Genomic DNA, 17145 nt, shown 5'->3' with positions numbered 1-17145 from the left:
CTATGTAGCTAGCTTTGTATGCAGGCAGACACAGGTGCCAGTGAGAACAACAGCAGATCTATTTGAACCTCTAATAAAAGAAGTGTGTGCTGAGTCAGAGGTCTGGAACCAGGCTACTGCTTTAATTAAATGCTAAAACAAATTTCAAACACTGTCACCTGCGTAACGTCTTCCTTTGTTAAGAAAGGAAAAAGAACCTGAACCATTTAACATCACTGGCTGTGCATCCTGCATGTTAATTTTTTATTCAATCCTGTTGTGACATTTGAAAAGCCAATAAAAAAACATAATGAGTCTGAAGAAAGAACAGCAGAAGACTTCTAAAGCTGCTTATAGTAAAAGTGTAAGTTGACATGCAGCGTTGTATGAACTTCAGTGTTTTCAGATGTGTACACTTAGCTAGACTGGAGGGTCACACATTACTTTGGATACTGGGAGGATGCAAAAGGATGTTGCATAGCAACAAACACACAGCTTATGTCACTGTTTAGGATGAGAGAAATGTTGCATTTAATGTTGTGAAAAAGAATTCATTGCTCCTTTATACAGCGAGATAAAGGTAGGGCTGTAGTGAGCTATGACACCGGTTTCATCACAGCAGAGCCAAAATAGGACTGTGGGGCATGTTTATGTGCTTTAAGTGTAGCGTAAGAGGTAACACTCATTTGTTCTGTCCATAAAGCTCAGGTAGAGACGGGTAAATGAGAGTAAATAGCTGGGAGTCTTACATGCTGATGCTGATTTTTCTCTCTCTCACTTTTCTTCCCACTCTTCTTTTTTGATGTTGGCTCATTATTATTATTATTTTCTTAGTTTGTGTTTTTTTCTTATCTGTTAAATTAACATCACTTATTTTTAAATATTAAAATACAACACAACTTATGTGAAAATCGGATGATGAGTATAACATTCAAAGCACAAACATTGTGTAGCCTCAGCGGCTGTTTTGTTTGAATTACTTGCAGGGATTCTGGCTCATCTGCAGCATAATCAGCAGCTCTTGTTGTTCCCACCTATTTCCCTCCCTCTTTCTATAGACACCAGCCGTGTTCTAAGCATGAGCTCTGGAATTAGAACTGTGATAAATAAAATGATAATAAATAAAATGTGAGTGAAATGACATTAACACGACAGAATCCTTAAAGAGTCTATAAAAGATTTTGTTTTCATAATAACAATGTATCAAATGACTGTTTGATAAGTGGTAGTTTGTAGTGACTTACATTCGCCAGGTGGCCAGAGACATGACCTCAAATGAATGACGGTGTTGCTCCATAACTGCTGGTTGTGTAATTAAGCAACTGTTTGCTAACAAGTATCAACTTAAAAGGTTATGATACGTTATTGATGCATTCACAACATCAACATAGTTTCCAGTGCACCCAGTTGGTCAAAAATGATTGCAGTCATTGCAGGACATGCCCCCAGTGGCGAGTCGTTGGTTTGATTCCCGACTGGCTGGACCACCTGTTGCATGTCACTGCCCTTTTCTCTTTCCCCATGTTTCCAATCTATCCCTAAATGCCACACAATGGTCATATTTAGCAGCTGTTGAACATTGGCTCAACAAATCAGCCCAATTTCTTTGTAAGCTGTGAGCCACTATTGAGAGCAGGCTTGCAATGATATGACATTGAAAATAGAGCTGACAACAGCTCATTTTGCAACCAGCCCCCAGGCTGCAGCAACGGCGAAAACTAAATGAGTTTCATCAAAAGGGAAAAGGAGCCGTTTGAAGTTGCAGTCACATAACTGGGCCAAAGCAGCAACATTCAAGCAAATACTTACAAACCCAATAATGAGGTTTTGTTATGCAGCGTGACCATGGACAACAGCATAAATGGAACAAATGGTCACAGTTTAAATGTAATATCTGTTCTCATTCTTAAAACTGACTGGGGATCAAGTAAACTGTAGACGACATGATAATTAAGAATGACGTCACAACAGTGCGTCATTTATTTTGCCACCTGTTATTAACTTTGACAGTAGCTACAAGTTTTTTCTTTATTATTTTATAACAGCCAAGGTTTGACAAATCATTTGACAACATTTTAACTACTAAATACAGAGAAAACCTGCTGTGATATAAGAGAAGCAACTTAGACAACCACACACAGAGAATATGCCAAACACAAATATGAAAGCAAGTTCTATTTCTCTGAGGACTGAGCTTTTTTCCCATGTCATTTACAAATGAATATTTCCTGCTACTGACTATGGACCACGCTATAAGATCTCAAAGCAGATTAAAGAGTTGAGAGTTTGCAGGACCGGGGAGCCTGGTGAGACAACACTTCTAAAATCTACCCATGAAACCTGTCAGAGTTTGTTTACTGGGTTTTGATTTAGTCCAACAGTGCAAGGCAAATACGACAGGCCATGATCAACTCCCTGCAGATGCAACGTTAACTTTCCAAGTTGGAAGTGCTTTCTTCCTCTGACTTCAGATCTCGCATCTTCTCAGTGTAAACACTGCGTCTGTTTGCTTATAGGATGTCACATGAGGCTGGAATTAGTCTTCATCCAAGCACAAGGGTGGAAGATGCAAAAGTACATTTCCTCCAATTGTTTACCAGCTCACACAATGAATCATGAATATAATTTTAGCAAATCATTTCCATGCTGTGAGAGCACTGGGAACATTACAGACTCTTCACACACAGGTGTTTTCACTTATATGGGCTGATTAAACCTCTTCTCAGGACTGCGTGGGTGTGTGCAAACTGTGCTTGACTAACATCTCCTGTTAGTTCTGTTTCTGTCAGGGTAAAACAAGCTCTTAAAAAAAATGAAAATATATATATAGAAATAAAGTTTGTTGACTTTGGCTAACTTTCAGCACAGTGTAGCTCCACCCAAATTCAAACAGAATAACTAAGAACACCTGTGTGGGTGTGCAGGACTTTTAAAGCGTAACAGTGTTGTCTCTGTTTCTCTGGAAAAATGCAATTGTTTCCAAAAACCACTTTAGTAACAAAATAAGCCAATCTGAAGATGTCGGAGACATGTCTTGTTATATTTAGGAAGATATTGGCTTCAGCGTTTCCCCCAAGATTACTGTCCAGAAACTCCAGTAAAAGTGTTTTGTTTCAAAATGGCTTTGTCTTGAGGCTGAAAAAAATTCACTGTGATGAAAGTTCTCAGTGTCTACACTACCCTGTCTGATACCAGGACAACCCACATAGCTCATTATTTTTAATTAATTCCATGCTTTTTCTCCATTACTGCCACTTTCACCGATCCTGCAGCTGCACGTCACATCTTAACATTTCATGCTTCAAAAAAAACGGCAACAACCCAGCTCTCTGCTTTCATGTTCTTGGTGATATTGCTTTGTCTTAAGATATGGCGCGTCACCTTTCCTGCACTGAAAAGCTTATGTAAATGTGGTACACTTGCAATGCCTTCTCAACTTGCCATTTCCTCATTGCACCATTTCCGTCACCTAAACCAAGGCGAAGCAAGTTAATTTTTTATAACACCATTCAGACACAAGGCAATTCAAAGTGCTTTACAGAGGCATTTAAATACATCAAAATTTTATAAACAATAAAATAAAAATATTTGAATATGTCATTTTAAATAAAAGGCATTAAAACAGCGAATGATGTGATTCATCAAATAGTAATGTTTTAAGCCCTGATTTAAATGAGCTGACAGTTTCAGCAGATCTCAGGTGTTCAGGGAGCTTGTTCCACAGCATGGAAACTACAAGCTGCTTCACCTGGTTTGGTTCTGATTCTGGGAACACTGAGTAAACCTGTCCCAGATCACCTGAGATGTATTCGGGCCCAAGTCCATTTAGTGCTTTACAGACAAGTAGTACGATTTTAAAATCTATCCTTTGACACACAGGAGGCCAGTGGAATGATTTAAGGACCGGAGTGATATGCTCCACTCGGTGTGAGTGAAGACACTAGCAGCAGCTGCCTGGTGGATTTTTTACTAAGACATTACTAAATCTGCCTTACTTTGCTTTGCTTCTTCCTGCTTGAATGATACTTGATTGTTTGTGCAAGTTCTTGGATTTTTGTTAGCAATAGTTTCTATTTAACAATGATTTTTTTTTCTATAGAAGGACATAATTGTGTTTGAATATATGAAATGGATTTCTTCTTTAGATTGCATTAAAAATACCATTCTTGAGACCGGCTAGATTTAATGACCTTTAACTGCCTTTGCAGAGAAATGTTTCCATGCATTCTAAACCTTTCAGTATATCTTATATAAAGCAGTTTTCCTGAACCTGCAGCTACAATTTTTCTTATTATATCGAGGCAGTAATTTGGATAATTTCCTTGCTGAGTCGTTGACAAAGCTAATTATCAGAAATGTGACTTGGCCAGTGACACAGAGACAGTCGGGGGCTGGCTGACCAGCTGAAGTCTTTCAGATCTCTCCTCCTCCATTAAGCCTTGGAAAAAGGATCCAGCAGTGCTGAGCTTTAATGGCTTAAGGCTCCCTGTGAAATCACAACAGGGGAGAACCGCACTCCTTGCACCATCAACCAGGAAGTACCTGAGAGACGGAAATCGTATTCACCTTGTATTCACCTCTCACTGGGCTCATAATTGCAGGAGATTGGTGTGCTCAGGGTCTGGAGTCTATTACCATACAACCATGGACAATGATTAATGACCCGTTGGGAACAAACAGCAAGCGACTGCTCTCAAACTGTGTCCATAAGCTCATATGCCACCAAACACAGGAGCTATGCTTCAGATATTTGCCTTTATTTCAAAAAAGTTGAGAAAAAAAAAGGAAAAGAAAAGTGCATGTATGTGGGCTTGATTGCATGTGCACGCTGGTGTGTTCCTGCACGTGCATGCACGAGGGTGTACAGTCACATTTCTGTGTGTAATCATTACCGTCATGTCACAATGATTAGATGAATCACCCTGAATGTGACCATCAATAACACTAATGTGTCTGTTTCCCAAATCTGATCTACCTTTTTAATGACTACATTGCATGACTAAATTAGTGCTGGTAATCAATCACAGGTCAATATGTAATGAAGGTAACAGCCGTACTGGTGACAGCTCCTTTAAATGACTGCAGGAATACACTTTCTGCATGGTATCTTGTATCCATCTGCACTGAATGATCTAGGACTTTGCTGTCGTCTGAGTGTTTTTTTTTAACTGGAATATCAAAAACACTTAAAACTCCTCGTGGCCTGTGTGCTGACATCCAAAAAGAAAAAAACACCTTGGCAACATGCAGTGCTGTGTCTTTCTCTCTGTAAACAACAGGGATCTGTCTGCTGTAAAAGGCAGATCCCGCGTGGACAAGCAGCATGGTGCACACGTCTTCAACAGCAACTCACCGATGGGGCCGGTTTCCCTCCCTTTGCGGTGCAGACGAGAGTGAAATTCTGGGCTTGGTATCGACTGAATGGGGCTGGAGTATTCTCTGCCACCACTGATATGTTGTTTGGAGGAGCTGTGGAGGACAGGACAGAAGCTCGGTTAAAAAACAACATCCCCACACACATTTGATAGACACAAAATGCAACCGCAGATACTATTAAGCTGCCAGAAAACAGCCGCTTTCCCTCGCTCGCTATTTTGTGATGGCGTGTCATCTTCGGGTTGCACATATAGATGGAGAATTGGCAGTAGTGACAGCGGAGCAAAGAACAAGAAAGTAAGGGAAGAGGAAGAGTAATCCTGTTGTGCACAGATGTTTAAAACAAAAACCGACAAAAAAAAAATCCTCAGACCTGATTTATCTTATCCACCTCATCTATTTTCAAAAAGAACAAAAGCAAGAACCTGCTGAGAGAATCTCCACTTAAAATGGTAACTGAATGGTTGGGACAGTATGTTCAAACTCCCCAGGGCTCATGTGAGTCGGATGAGGCTGATAAGGTAGAAAATCTCATACATATCTTATCACTAACCCTCTGTCTGAATCTCTCTGGGGATCCCACCAAGTATGTCATGGTAGTGTAAAGGGAAAACATGTGAGCGAGACTTCACAGCATTATGGAACAGCACTGGGAGGAGGAGGAGGAGGAGGAGGAGGAGGTGATGAATGGAAATCTCCCAACATCCCCCGGAAACTCAGCTGTTTAACATGCAGTGGCTCTTGTCCGTGTATGGAGGCTTAAATATGAACGTGAACACTCCATCGACCTGATTCGGGGAAAATTTCAACAAGCGAGCTTTAACTGATGACACTGCAGCAGATGATGGCCAGCTGCACGAGGACCAGTTGAATTTCGACGAGGCGCTTTTTCACAGCGCTGGCTGAGGAGGTTTGAAGATGCAGATGTATTCTGTATATCTACACGCCGTCTCTCTGTCAGGCTTTTCATGCACCATCACGAGCAGGCGCTGAATAGTTGTATGACATTGTCTCCCTCTTCCAGATTTGGCCGCACAATGTTTTCACTGACTGCGTGAGGTCATAGGTGCCAACTTATATTTCTGCCAGTAGGTGCTTTAAACAGTTGAATGTTCCACCCACAGGCCCATCTTAAACTTTCTGCAAAAACCACCGCCTACATGACTTGCTGCTATACAGATTTAGAAAAGTCAAATGCACACATTTCAGCACCACAGGAGATGAACAGCGACACCAGACACACGTACACACACAGAGGGATTGGAAATGAAATGTTTAGCAATACACAACATGAAACGCAAGGATAGCGCTACGCTGTGCACAGCCGGCTGGGCTGGATCAGGTGGAGTGTGGGAAGTGGTGGATTGGAGCAATCAGAGGGGCGGTCTGTGATCGGTGGTTACAGTTAGAGGGAGGGGCCTGACAGCAAAACAACCACAGCAGCTTAGTCTCTACAGCTGATCCAACATAGCACCAGCCTGGAAGATATCAGGTCATCTGAGACCATAACCTCTTTTAAGACTCTTCTTAAAACAGATCTTATTGGTGTGTTTTAATTTTTTATCTGTTTTTCTTCTTTTTGAAATCCATTGATTTAATGAATTTTATTTTTGCTGTCTTCGTCGGGCACCTTGTAACACAGCTTTTGAGAAGTGCTCTATGAATGAAATAATTATTATTATCATTATCATTATAATTGTTATTATTATTATCAGTGATCACATCAGTGTAAATTTGGCCCGCTCCTGCACGCTCCTGCCCGCTCCTGCACGCTCCTGCACGTGGGTGCTCCCACGGTTACAGTTGCTATGGGTTAGGTGAGAAAACACAGGTACAACCTCTTAATCCACAAGCCACACTTTAAGAGAGATAAGGCAATAAGAAAAGGTCTACGTGTCACTTTTATGTGTAAATCTATCAAGTGGTTTCGAACAGACGTGTCACAGCAATTAATTGATTAAAAAGCAGGTGGGGGGCTGGCGGGGGTTTTCGCTGCTGGCCTGGGCGCCCCTGTGTTTCCACACCTCTTAATTGCTTATTGATGGGAGTCATATGGTTGTAAATTAACCTTAGAACATTCCATTATCTTACTGACAAGCCTGTCTCAACCTGGCATATGATAAGCTGTCAGAGGTGTCTGTTCCTGACCAGCCAGGCTCGAGTGCTCAACACGGAAGCTCTGTCAAGTGGCGAAACGCCTCTAGTACGGTGAAGTTGCCCTAATATGCAGAGACAATAAAAAAACAGTCTAACTTTATAGATGATATTGATTGCTCTATTCCATAAAACAACATTATACACTGCTTTGTAAAAGCTTGCAGGAGTCCAGTGCATAAAGTCCTAACTCCAGTGTCAGTTTTTCAAAGTGCTCCAAGCACTGCTATTCAGTGTCGTTAAAAATGATGATTCATTAGTGGCTGCGAATGCAAAGCGAATGAGACATTTTGCAGCAATGTGCAGTTTTGACACACACTGACCCGCACACACATTTAATTTAGACAAAGCTCAGCTCACAAAATCCAATCTCATTAGATTAAAAATAATCTCTGTCAAATTACAAAATTTCCACTTGACTGATAAGTATTGATAATCCCCAGACAAACACTTCTTCAAAGCGGTAGTAACAAGATGCTTTGTTTAGTTAGAACAAAATCACTAACATAACCCTGTAAATGCAGCGATAAAGAATTCCACACAGTCAAGTTAGTTCTGGGGAGCTGCATATCGATCCTGATGCTCTATTGTTTTCTACCATGTGGGCGGAGGGGTGGGGGGAGGGCACCTAATGGGAGTCAAAGCAAAAGACAGGAGTAAGCCTTGGCGAAGTATTTGACATGACTAACACCAAGACCTACAGTGCACACAGCAACACATTCTGCAAACACAACGGCCCTGTGTAGGATTAAGATGGTCGTCTGTGATGATGGAGATGGAGTCTAAGCCTTTCATACCTCATTTAATTGCAGCTCTCTCTTCGCCCACTTGGTAAAGGTTTTTTTTTTGGTGCTGCAGTTGGTTGTTATAAGCTGCCTGCTGGGTGCGTTAAATGGGGGCGCCTGCCTCTCGGTGCAAACACTTTCTGAGGCTTGCATACCAATCATCTGAATACAGCACATAAATAATTAAATTTCTCACTTGGCAAGGTTACTGTCTTGTATGTGGATGCTGTACAGTGCTCATACAAAGCAGGGACAGAAAAAGTTAGCAGTCAAGTTTGCTAAACAATATTTGAAAAAAAAAAATAAAAAAATGTATATATATATATATATATATATATATATACATATATCAAAGGCAAAGAAACTTTTAGAAAAAAGAGAAACGTCAATATATTTCACATTCTTCTGGTGGTTTCTTTAAAGAGGAAAAAGATTCAAGTACAGATATAAAAATTCTAAATCCTCTCTGCAGCATCTCTCCCTTTCCTTTGCATAATGAAAACTGCACAGCTACACCGCGCAAAGGCAAATGTCTTTCTGCTCTGTGTCCCTGGCATTCAGATTAACACAAACTTTTTTTTTCCCTGTTCAGAATTGATTGAAATCTTTTGGACAGTGTTTATTTTTACTTTGGGTCTTTACAGAGGGAAACAAAGTTTTTATAAATCCCATGATGGACTTTAAGGGTTGCACCTTCCTCTTTACGCTGAGTACTTTCTCAAACCTCAAGGGCTCATGTTGTCTTTCAGAGGTTATTGGAATAAAGATTTATGAAGCTATAACTTCCTGAAACTTCTCTGCTTTTCACCTGAGATACCTTTGCCAAACACGTCCTGTATGAACTGCTGGCTGTATTCCATAACATTATTAAAAGCAGCACACTGCAAATATGTAAAGATGTGAGCTCTCTGGTCCCATGAGCCCTTCTTTCTTTTTCCACTGTTCAGAGCGCACTTGCACACCGCTGCATTAAAGGCAGCATTTACTTGTCCCTGGTAGCACTACTGTACCAGTTACATCAATAATGATCTCTCCCTCCATCTCTCATTTACAACCTCCTTCTTCTTTTACATCCTCAAGCGCCATTACCTTGCTATCTTTCTAAAGAAAAAAAAAACTGCAAATGGGATTGGTGAATGTGCAGAACAGGAGTATGTTTACTGCTCCCGAGAGACTGATTTCCCGGGCCTCATAATTAAGGGATTTAGAGCTCTGGAGACAGCTGGACTCACAAGAAACACTCCCAACATCCCCTTGTACTAAGCAACCTGGCCTTGAGTCCACATCTCTGGGGGTTTGTCTATAGTGGAGGGAGATGGTGTGTGTGTGTGTGTGTGTGGGGAGGTTGACAAAGAGAAGGCACCAAGGTCATCCTCAGCTTACTCTCACTGACAGTAATTCAGTGGTAAGTATTTGATGAAGCTCTCCTTTTTTTATTTTTATTGTGAGCCCAGGGTCCCAGAGTAATCAGTATGAATTTCGAACGTTTTCACCAAGATAAATCACTTGTGTGTGATGTTAACACGACCACTGGTGGATTAGGTGGATCACTTTCTTGTCAAGAAGTGAACTTATATTTTCCACTTTGTTCTTATACGCATTATTTTGAAACTCTAAATTGTGTTAGCCCCCTGACAGACTGGAGACCTGTGCAAAGTGTACCCTGCCTCTCAGCCTACGCATGCTGGGGGTGTCAGCTCCAGTCATCTGTACATCTCAACAGGATAAGTGGATACAGAAAGGGGGTGAACGCCAAAATATAGTTTCATTTTACTGCAGTAATCTTATAAATGACATTGTAGATTTAGTGTCAGGTGAAAGCCGGCATACCTAAGCAGCAGCTTATCTTTGTCCTAAAATTAAACCAGAAGTCAATTTAAATAGCAATCACACAAAGAACATTAGTGCAGTCATTTAGCCAAAGTTTTCCATTTAAGACATCTCACGACTGTCTGCTATTGCTGCTTTTTTTTCTTCTTTGTTTACTGCATATTAGCTTTTATGCACGACTTGTGCTTGAGTCACCAACTGTCCTGCGTGGATGCCTGCCATTTAGTCATAAAAGAACATTAGTTCTGAATGCTCCGCTGCAGACATTTGCTTCTAATAAAGCTTTCAAACACTAATTTCCATCAACATTTATAAGGACGATCATTTATTTCGATTTTTTCCAGATTGAAAAATGTACCACTGGATTTGATTTCTTTGAAGCAGGTACAGTGAATGCAGCCATACCCTTGTACATCCCCATGCATTCTGGATGCCTGGTTGTGTTTTTCAAATTGTGTTGCCAGAAGGCCTTGAGGTGACACTGTGTCATCAACATGCAAAACAATTTCATGTCTGAATTTTGAAGAGGCTGTTTGGAGTTGAAACTGGAAATTATAGCGCAGACAGAGGGAGGCACAAGTGGACTCCAAAGAACATGTAAAAAATATTTCCTCCCTCTTAGCACCACGGAGAAAAAATCACAGCCCGTCTGAAGTGCACATCTGTAACAGAGAGAGAACACAGGTGGAGGGAGAGCAGAGGCTGGATGTGTATAGGTGATGTAGGACTCTACCCCTACAGCTGCCAAGGACAATGGCAGTTTTAGACATTAGACAACATGGGCATCTTTTTAGGGGGGTGGCACAGGCCCTCGCAAAAAAAACAAAACAAAACAAAACAAACAAACAAAAGCAAAAAATGCTACGTTTGCATGATTGTAGTTTTCTATCGCTCATTTACACGTCACGTCAATGATGTCACGTGGGTTGGAGCAAGCTTCTGCTCACTGGGAAGGTCTCAAATCTCATGCTCAGAGGTGGTGGGAGAGGAGGGTGGGGGGTGGTTTGACCACAGGTCTCCCCACCAGAGCAGGGGAATCTATCATACAACACACTTGTATCTCTATACAGTAGCAGTATTAACCATGCACTTGCTGGGCAGATTTCATATGATGATGTCATTGATCACTTTGTGTGAAGAAAAGTAAGAAAGGTCAGGCGTTAGATGACAACTGTGCAATTTGAAAGGTGTGTGTCTTGAAGTGTGTAATGATCAGAGTCTCTTAATTGTGTTAATCTATTTTTGGGATGAAGGATTTGTGTAATTTAATAGTTTGATTCTCTATTTTATTTGTGTATATATATATATATATACACCATAAAAGCTACTGGCCAAGGATACGCTTACCTGCTTAGAGACACTTATGCAGAGAAGAGGCCACAGATAGAAGATACATTCTCTTCAGCCTGTTTACTCCTGCTGAAGAACATCCTCACTGCACCACCCCCCAACTCCACCCTGCGCCCTTCATTAACATGTAACTGTATTGCCCTTTTCGTTTTGTGTATCCATAACTCATTCAGTTGTCTATCCGGCTCTCCACTAATGCTAACAAAACCGATGCATTTGCATTTACTGTTCCATTCAATTAACTGTTCAAGGTAAAAAAAAAACCTCTCTCAGAGTGACATCGGAAACTTCAGAGTGAGGCTATGCATAGCTTAGCTGCTGCTATGTGTGATTGGTCCCAAACACAAAGGCATAGTTAGTAGAGGTTAAGCATGAAGAGTGCAAACAGAAACACTTGTCACGCATCACCAAATTCAAAATGTTAATAGACTCTTTCACCTAATATCCATCCCAGTGGAGTCTGGGATGGAAGTTAATGGGTTCTTCCTCTGCCAGTGCTATGATCCCAACTTTGCTGGTAGGCTTGAGGATATGATTCTGGCATCCCAAAAAAAAAAAAAAAAATTCTGCACTGCCAGCTCCTGGCACTGCACTGAGCATATGCCCCACTGCTACTTCGTTTCTGCTCAAAGGCTGTAAGATTGTTCCTCACACAGGGTAATTATATGTAAAGTCATGTTTGTATAAAGACACACATTCACGTACATATGCATGTGAAGCAGATTGTGTATGTGCTGTAGTTACTTCCTCTGAGTGTGAGGCATACATGCATTCCAGCGTGAGTTAAGCTGAGGGAAACATAAAACACTGCCAAAGAGCTTATATCACTTATTTTGAGAAGCCACACAGTTGGATGGGCTATGATTGTGGCAGTGGTGTGGATAGAAGAATTGTTTGAACAAAACAATCAAAGTTAAGTCCCCTCAAGAGGGGAAAAAAAGGACATGTTGAAATGAGCAATGGAAAAAGTCTCCCGTACATAAGTCTGCTCCTTTTGAAAGCCTGTATTTCCCAGCACAAACAGCACCGCGAGATAAAAGACACTGAAATGCTTTTTAATCACTTTTCTATTGTGCTTTTAGCATTTGCATTTACTACCCACCCTGTTAATTTGCATGGATTATTACTGTGCTGTCAGCTCATATCGCATCCTCCTGCCCCAGCCAACCAGTGAGCGGTAGCTGGTAGGTAAGAGAGCGAAAGAGAGAGAGAGAAAGAGAGGGGAACTCGGGTGGCTGTCAGGAAGAGGAAGAGGATGACACACAGAGACAAAAGCTTGTGTCACATTGAACAAGTTCCCCAGTTCTGAGGCGCATTAATCATACCAATGTTGCTGAAAATGCAGCGAGCACATATGCTACATGTCTGTGTGCTTGGATGTGTGTATATGTTTATGTCTGTGCATGTGTATGTGGATGTGTGTGTGTGTGTGTGTGTGTGTGTGTGTGTGTGTGTGTGTTAAGGGAGAGTGAGAAACACGTCGGCGTGTTCTTGTCTCTGGAAACAGACGGTTTTCACTGATGCTTTGCTGAGCGATGGCAGCTGTCGAGCGAGTGGCCTACTCTCAAGTGGACATAATATTACAGTCTACCTGTGAATGATATGGACCACCCACAAAGATCTAATAAAAACCGCTGTTCAGAACCATTGGCATAAAAAACATCTCACGTGTTTTATAGAACTCCTGAACTATCCTGAAAAATAGGAGGAAAATCACCCAGAAAGATCGGCCACTAAAGACACAGATTGGGGAGCTTTCTGCCACTCTGTTCCCTTATGATAGGAAATATGATATGTCATGGCCGTATATGTCTTTCCCCAGGCTGCCACTCTCCGAGGGTAAACCAGGCTTGGACTTATAGCTTTGTGTTTATAATGAGGACAAGGGGGACAGAAGAGAGGATTGTGCCAGCACAGTTTGAAGGCTCAGTTGAGACAGGACAAAAGGGAAAACTCTCTTTTTTTGTCTCCCAAATAGCAGACAGTGGCAGATGGGACTTACCCTGTACCCAGCCCAGCATCAATTATGCTGTGACTGGCACCCTCATCCCTAAAGTCCATTTTTTAGCTTAAGGGCAGGGGTTTAGGGTTGGCAATCTGTTACAATTTGGCCCCTTTACCTCTAGCCCTCTCCAGCCTCACCCATCCCCCTTTTGGCAGCTTGGTAATTCGCAAGGCACTGACACGGATGCATCTTTACGGTCCCCAGAGCCTCGGGCATTGCAGACAAATTTCTTGATCAGTGTGGCTGTGAGGTGCTGGTGCTGATGTTTTTTTTTCTTTTTATGACACCTAATTCACAGACCAAAAGGGTAAAATGAGGCTGTAGCTTTATATGAGGCCAAAGAGAGTCGCTTGAAGTGGTGTATCCATCATTCAATTTTCAGTTCTGGCCCCAGACCATATGAACAATCCCCAAAGAAGTCTTACAGAAAATCTACATCAAAAGCCTGCGGCCAGACGGCCACAAGCTCCACAGATGTCGATATAGTACACACAGCATTCAGGGACAGGGAGGGGAATTCATATTTCAAGCTGACATGCAAGGATTGTTGATGGGGCAGTTATGACCAAGACAAATGGGTAGCCATGCATGACGGGTTTCTCTTTTTAAGCTGGGCAGAAAAATAAATGCAACAAAGTCGCTTACATTACATCTTCGACCTGTTCTGGACACTGGTTTATTCTTTAGCAAAAACTGTAATTTGTTTTTTAACAAAATGTAAAAGTGAAAAAAAAAAAAGCTTAGATGAATAATGTCTATTTTGCCCATTGTGGTGTGAAATACGGTATACTGATGAAACAGTATGATATCCTAAATGCGTTGACATCATTTCAAAGCCATCTGTGCATTTACTACCCCTTGCATTCTCACCTGGTCTTGATGAAAATGCATTTTATCCAGTGTGATGTCTGCATTTTTAGCAAACATGCCTCTAAACCTCTTGCTGTCCAGGAAATTGGTGACAAATACTGAAATTGCTGTCACTCTGGCACACAGAACACAAAAGCAATCATTTCCCCTTCTACAAAACACATCTGAGAGCCATCATTAATTGAAGTGCTACTATTTTAGACTCTACCTTATGCCTTCTCATTTCCTATCATAGACTCTCTTTTTCCCAAAATCCTTTTCTTTCTGAAATAAAGTGATCTGAATGACTAAGAAGAGCTATAAACAACTGAAGAAAACAACAGATTTCAATACAGAGGTTTGTTAGTGTAGTATATAGTATAGTCCCTTCCAGCTTACAGTGCTCACTACGGGTGAGCAATCACATAGATATATATCCTGATCAAACATAGTGGCATTAATGCATAATTACTGTGTTGTAGGTTCACTGTAAAGAACTGCTGTCAATTTATGGTGGCTTTACAACAGTATAATACTGTATTTCATAATAATTGTAAAACACTGTTAAATATTCATCCCTCACATGTAAATTCAGAGTTATTGCGGTCGGTTAACCAATAACAGTACTTAACTGTAATTTGTCAGCATAAAACAGTATTTTCCAAACTTAGGAAATATGCGCTTGCTTCCCTTTGTAACTCTAGTCACTCCATCATCGTCATACTGATCATTGGAGACTCATACAACAAATTTTTGAGTGACAAGATGCATCTGGCTGTTTCTGAGTTTGACTTGGGAGCACAGCTTCGGTGGAGAGAGTCTGCACGGACTTCAACCATGAAGGTAACATTAGCTTATCGTGTGAAATTGGCATTGTCCAGCATTGTTTTGTCTGCATGATTACTGAACCAATGACATGTCAGATAGTGTTTCATTAGCTCTGTTTCATTAGGTTAGGTCACTAAAATTGGCAAACAAAGCTCTGTAGTCCGAGCATCGTTAGCTAGCTAACAGCAAAGAAGTTTCGAATGGTATAAAGTATTCATCTGTGCCTTTTGCCTTTCTCAAGTAATCCGGTTTTGAAATTACAGCAACAGCAAATTACAGCAACAATTTGTCTCCAACTTTAGGTTGATAATCTGATGCATCTTACATTAGGTGTCAGTATATAGATGTCAGTAGATGATATTTTTTTTTTTTTTACAAATTATTGCTAAGACATACAGCAGGCTATCCCACTATCATGATATTTATGTTGCCAGATTCCAGACAATCCACACAAGTATGAAAAGATATTTCGACTGTCATGCTTCCTATAGTGGCATGCATTCATGCACATGGAAAATTCATAAATGCTAAATGTTTTTGATTGATAGAAAAGCCAGATGTAAATATGTAAAATCAGGGGAATACTTTGTTTAGTTTCAGATCATATCAGGTATACGATTGTGAAAGTTATAAAGTGACTGTTTTTTTCTTGTAATGTTCCCTCCTGTAGTACTAGATTATTGTTAGTGTGGAACATAGACGAGGAATGCAAAAGTGCAGCACAGTAGAGCTTAATGTCGAGTGACGCCCTTGCATTTGCTGTCATGTACCATTTTACCACTTAAATTAGGGGGTACTGCAAGGAGTGATGTCATTATGTGCACTTAGAGCAGAAACAGTTGAGGGAGAGTGAGCTGCTAACCGCCCTGTAAACCGGTAAAAGCCTGTTAAAGTGTCGGAGCCTCCCTATGAGATGTTTCGATTGGCGACCGTGTTTTTTAAACTTTCGGAGCTGCAGCTCACTCTTTTATCCCCGAGGTCAGTGTGGCAGCCGAGTTTCTGGTGCAACGGCACCGTGCTGGACAGGTGACAGGCCTGTGTCCACGTGCCCTAAAACATGTAACAGCAGGAAGAGATGAGACAATTAGTGGGTTCACCCAGGTTTTTTGTTTACATCAATGCCGATTGGAGCCGCAGCCGATAAATACCTGTGTCTACTGCAGAGCCATTTGACCCAGCTGGGAAGGCCCATTAAACCCTTTCCCAATACCGACGAAAGCCCGATGTTAGCGGGTCTCAGCGGGTTTTTTGACCAGAGGAAAATGGGCTATACAGTTCACATTTACTACTAAAGACTTGTTTCCAAGCTAGAATGTGATACAGTTGTGTTACTCTTGTACTGAGGACATGTAATAAACTACAGCAATATTGAATGAAATGTTTATTCTCTTGCTTAAGCTTTTTTTTTTTTTTTTTAAATGGGGGATTCAAATGCAAAAATAACAGATCGTATTACCCTTTGTAAATAAACAGTAACATGCTGGCATATATATATTACTGTAAAATTATAGTAAAGGCCAGTTGTCCAATATACAGTAATATACTGTTAAAATAGATTACAGTACATGCACCGGAAAATAACTGTAAATTACTGGCATCTCTAGTAATTTACTGTAATTTTATGGTGAAATTCTTAACAGTGTTCATTTTACTGAAGATGAAGATTTCATCTATTTTAATCCTGTGAGGACACTTGACAGCGAGTTTCTAAACTGAGGATTGAATGTGTAAAAATCTCAGTGGGTAGCTTCAGTTGCTGATTGAAGCTTGAACAGCAGGTGATCAGCGACACAACTCTGGTTTGTCTCATATGTTCACAAATCGAGTGTTTTGAAGTTCACAGAGCTCTTCCCTGTAGCAGGCTGCAGTTTTTTTCCCACCAAGTGTTTGTGTTTGTGTTTTGTCAGTGCGTGAGGCAATTTAAGTCCATTTATGACGTGTTTGTGTAATTAACTGCCGCAACACAACTGTTAAAATAGAACTCAAAAA

At 40.9% G+C, this 17145-nt stretch overlaps 1 protein-coding gene across 2 annotated transcripts in view; it reads right to left on the bottom strand.

Moving 5' to 3' along the window:
• Positions 1-17145, bottom strand: part of igsf21a (immunoglobin superfamily, member 21a) — a 172619-nt gene that overhangs the window by 25075 nt on the left and 130399 nt on the right. For both annotated transcript variants that reach the window (XM_071494980.1, XM_071494981.1), the window contains exon 5: positions 5333-5448. In XM_071494980.1, coding sequence (XP_071351081.1) covers positions 5333-5448 — 116 coding nt within the window. The remainder of the gene's footprint in view (positions 1-5332; positions 5449-17145) is intronic.

Source organism: Trachinotus anak, unplaced genomic scaffold (assembly GCF_046630095.1).
Source record: "Trachinotus anak isolate AG129_WGS33_773 ecotype Australia unplaced genomic scaffold, CSIRO_AGI_Tana_v1 ptg000013l, whole genome shotgun sequence".
Classification (NCBI taxonomy): domain Eukaryota; kingdom Metazoa; phylum Chordata; class Actinopteri; order Carangiformes; family Carangidae; genus Trachinotus; species Trachinotus anak.
This window is presented reverse-complemented; position numbering and strand designations above follow the sequence as displayed.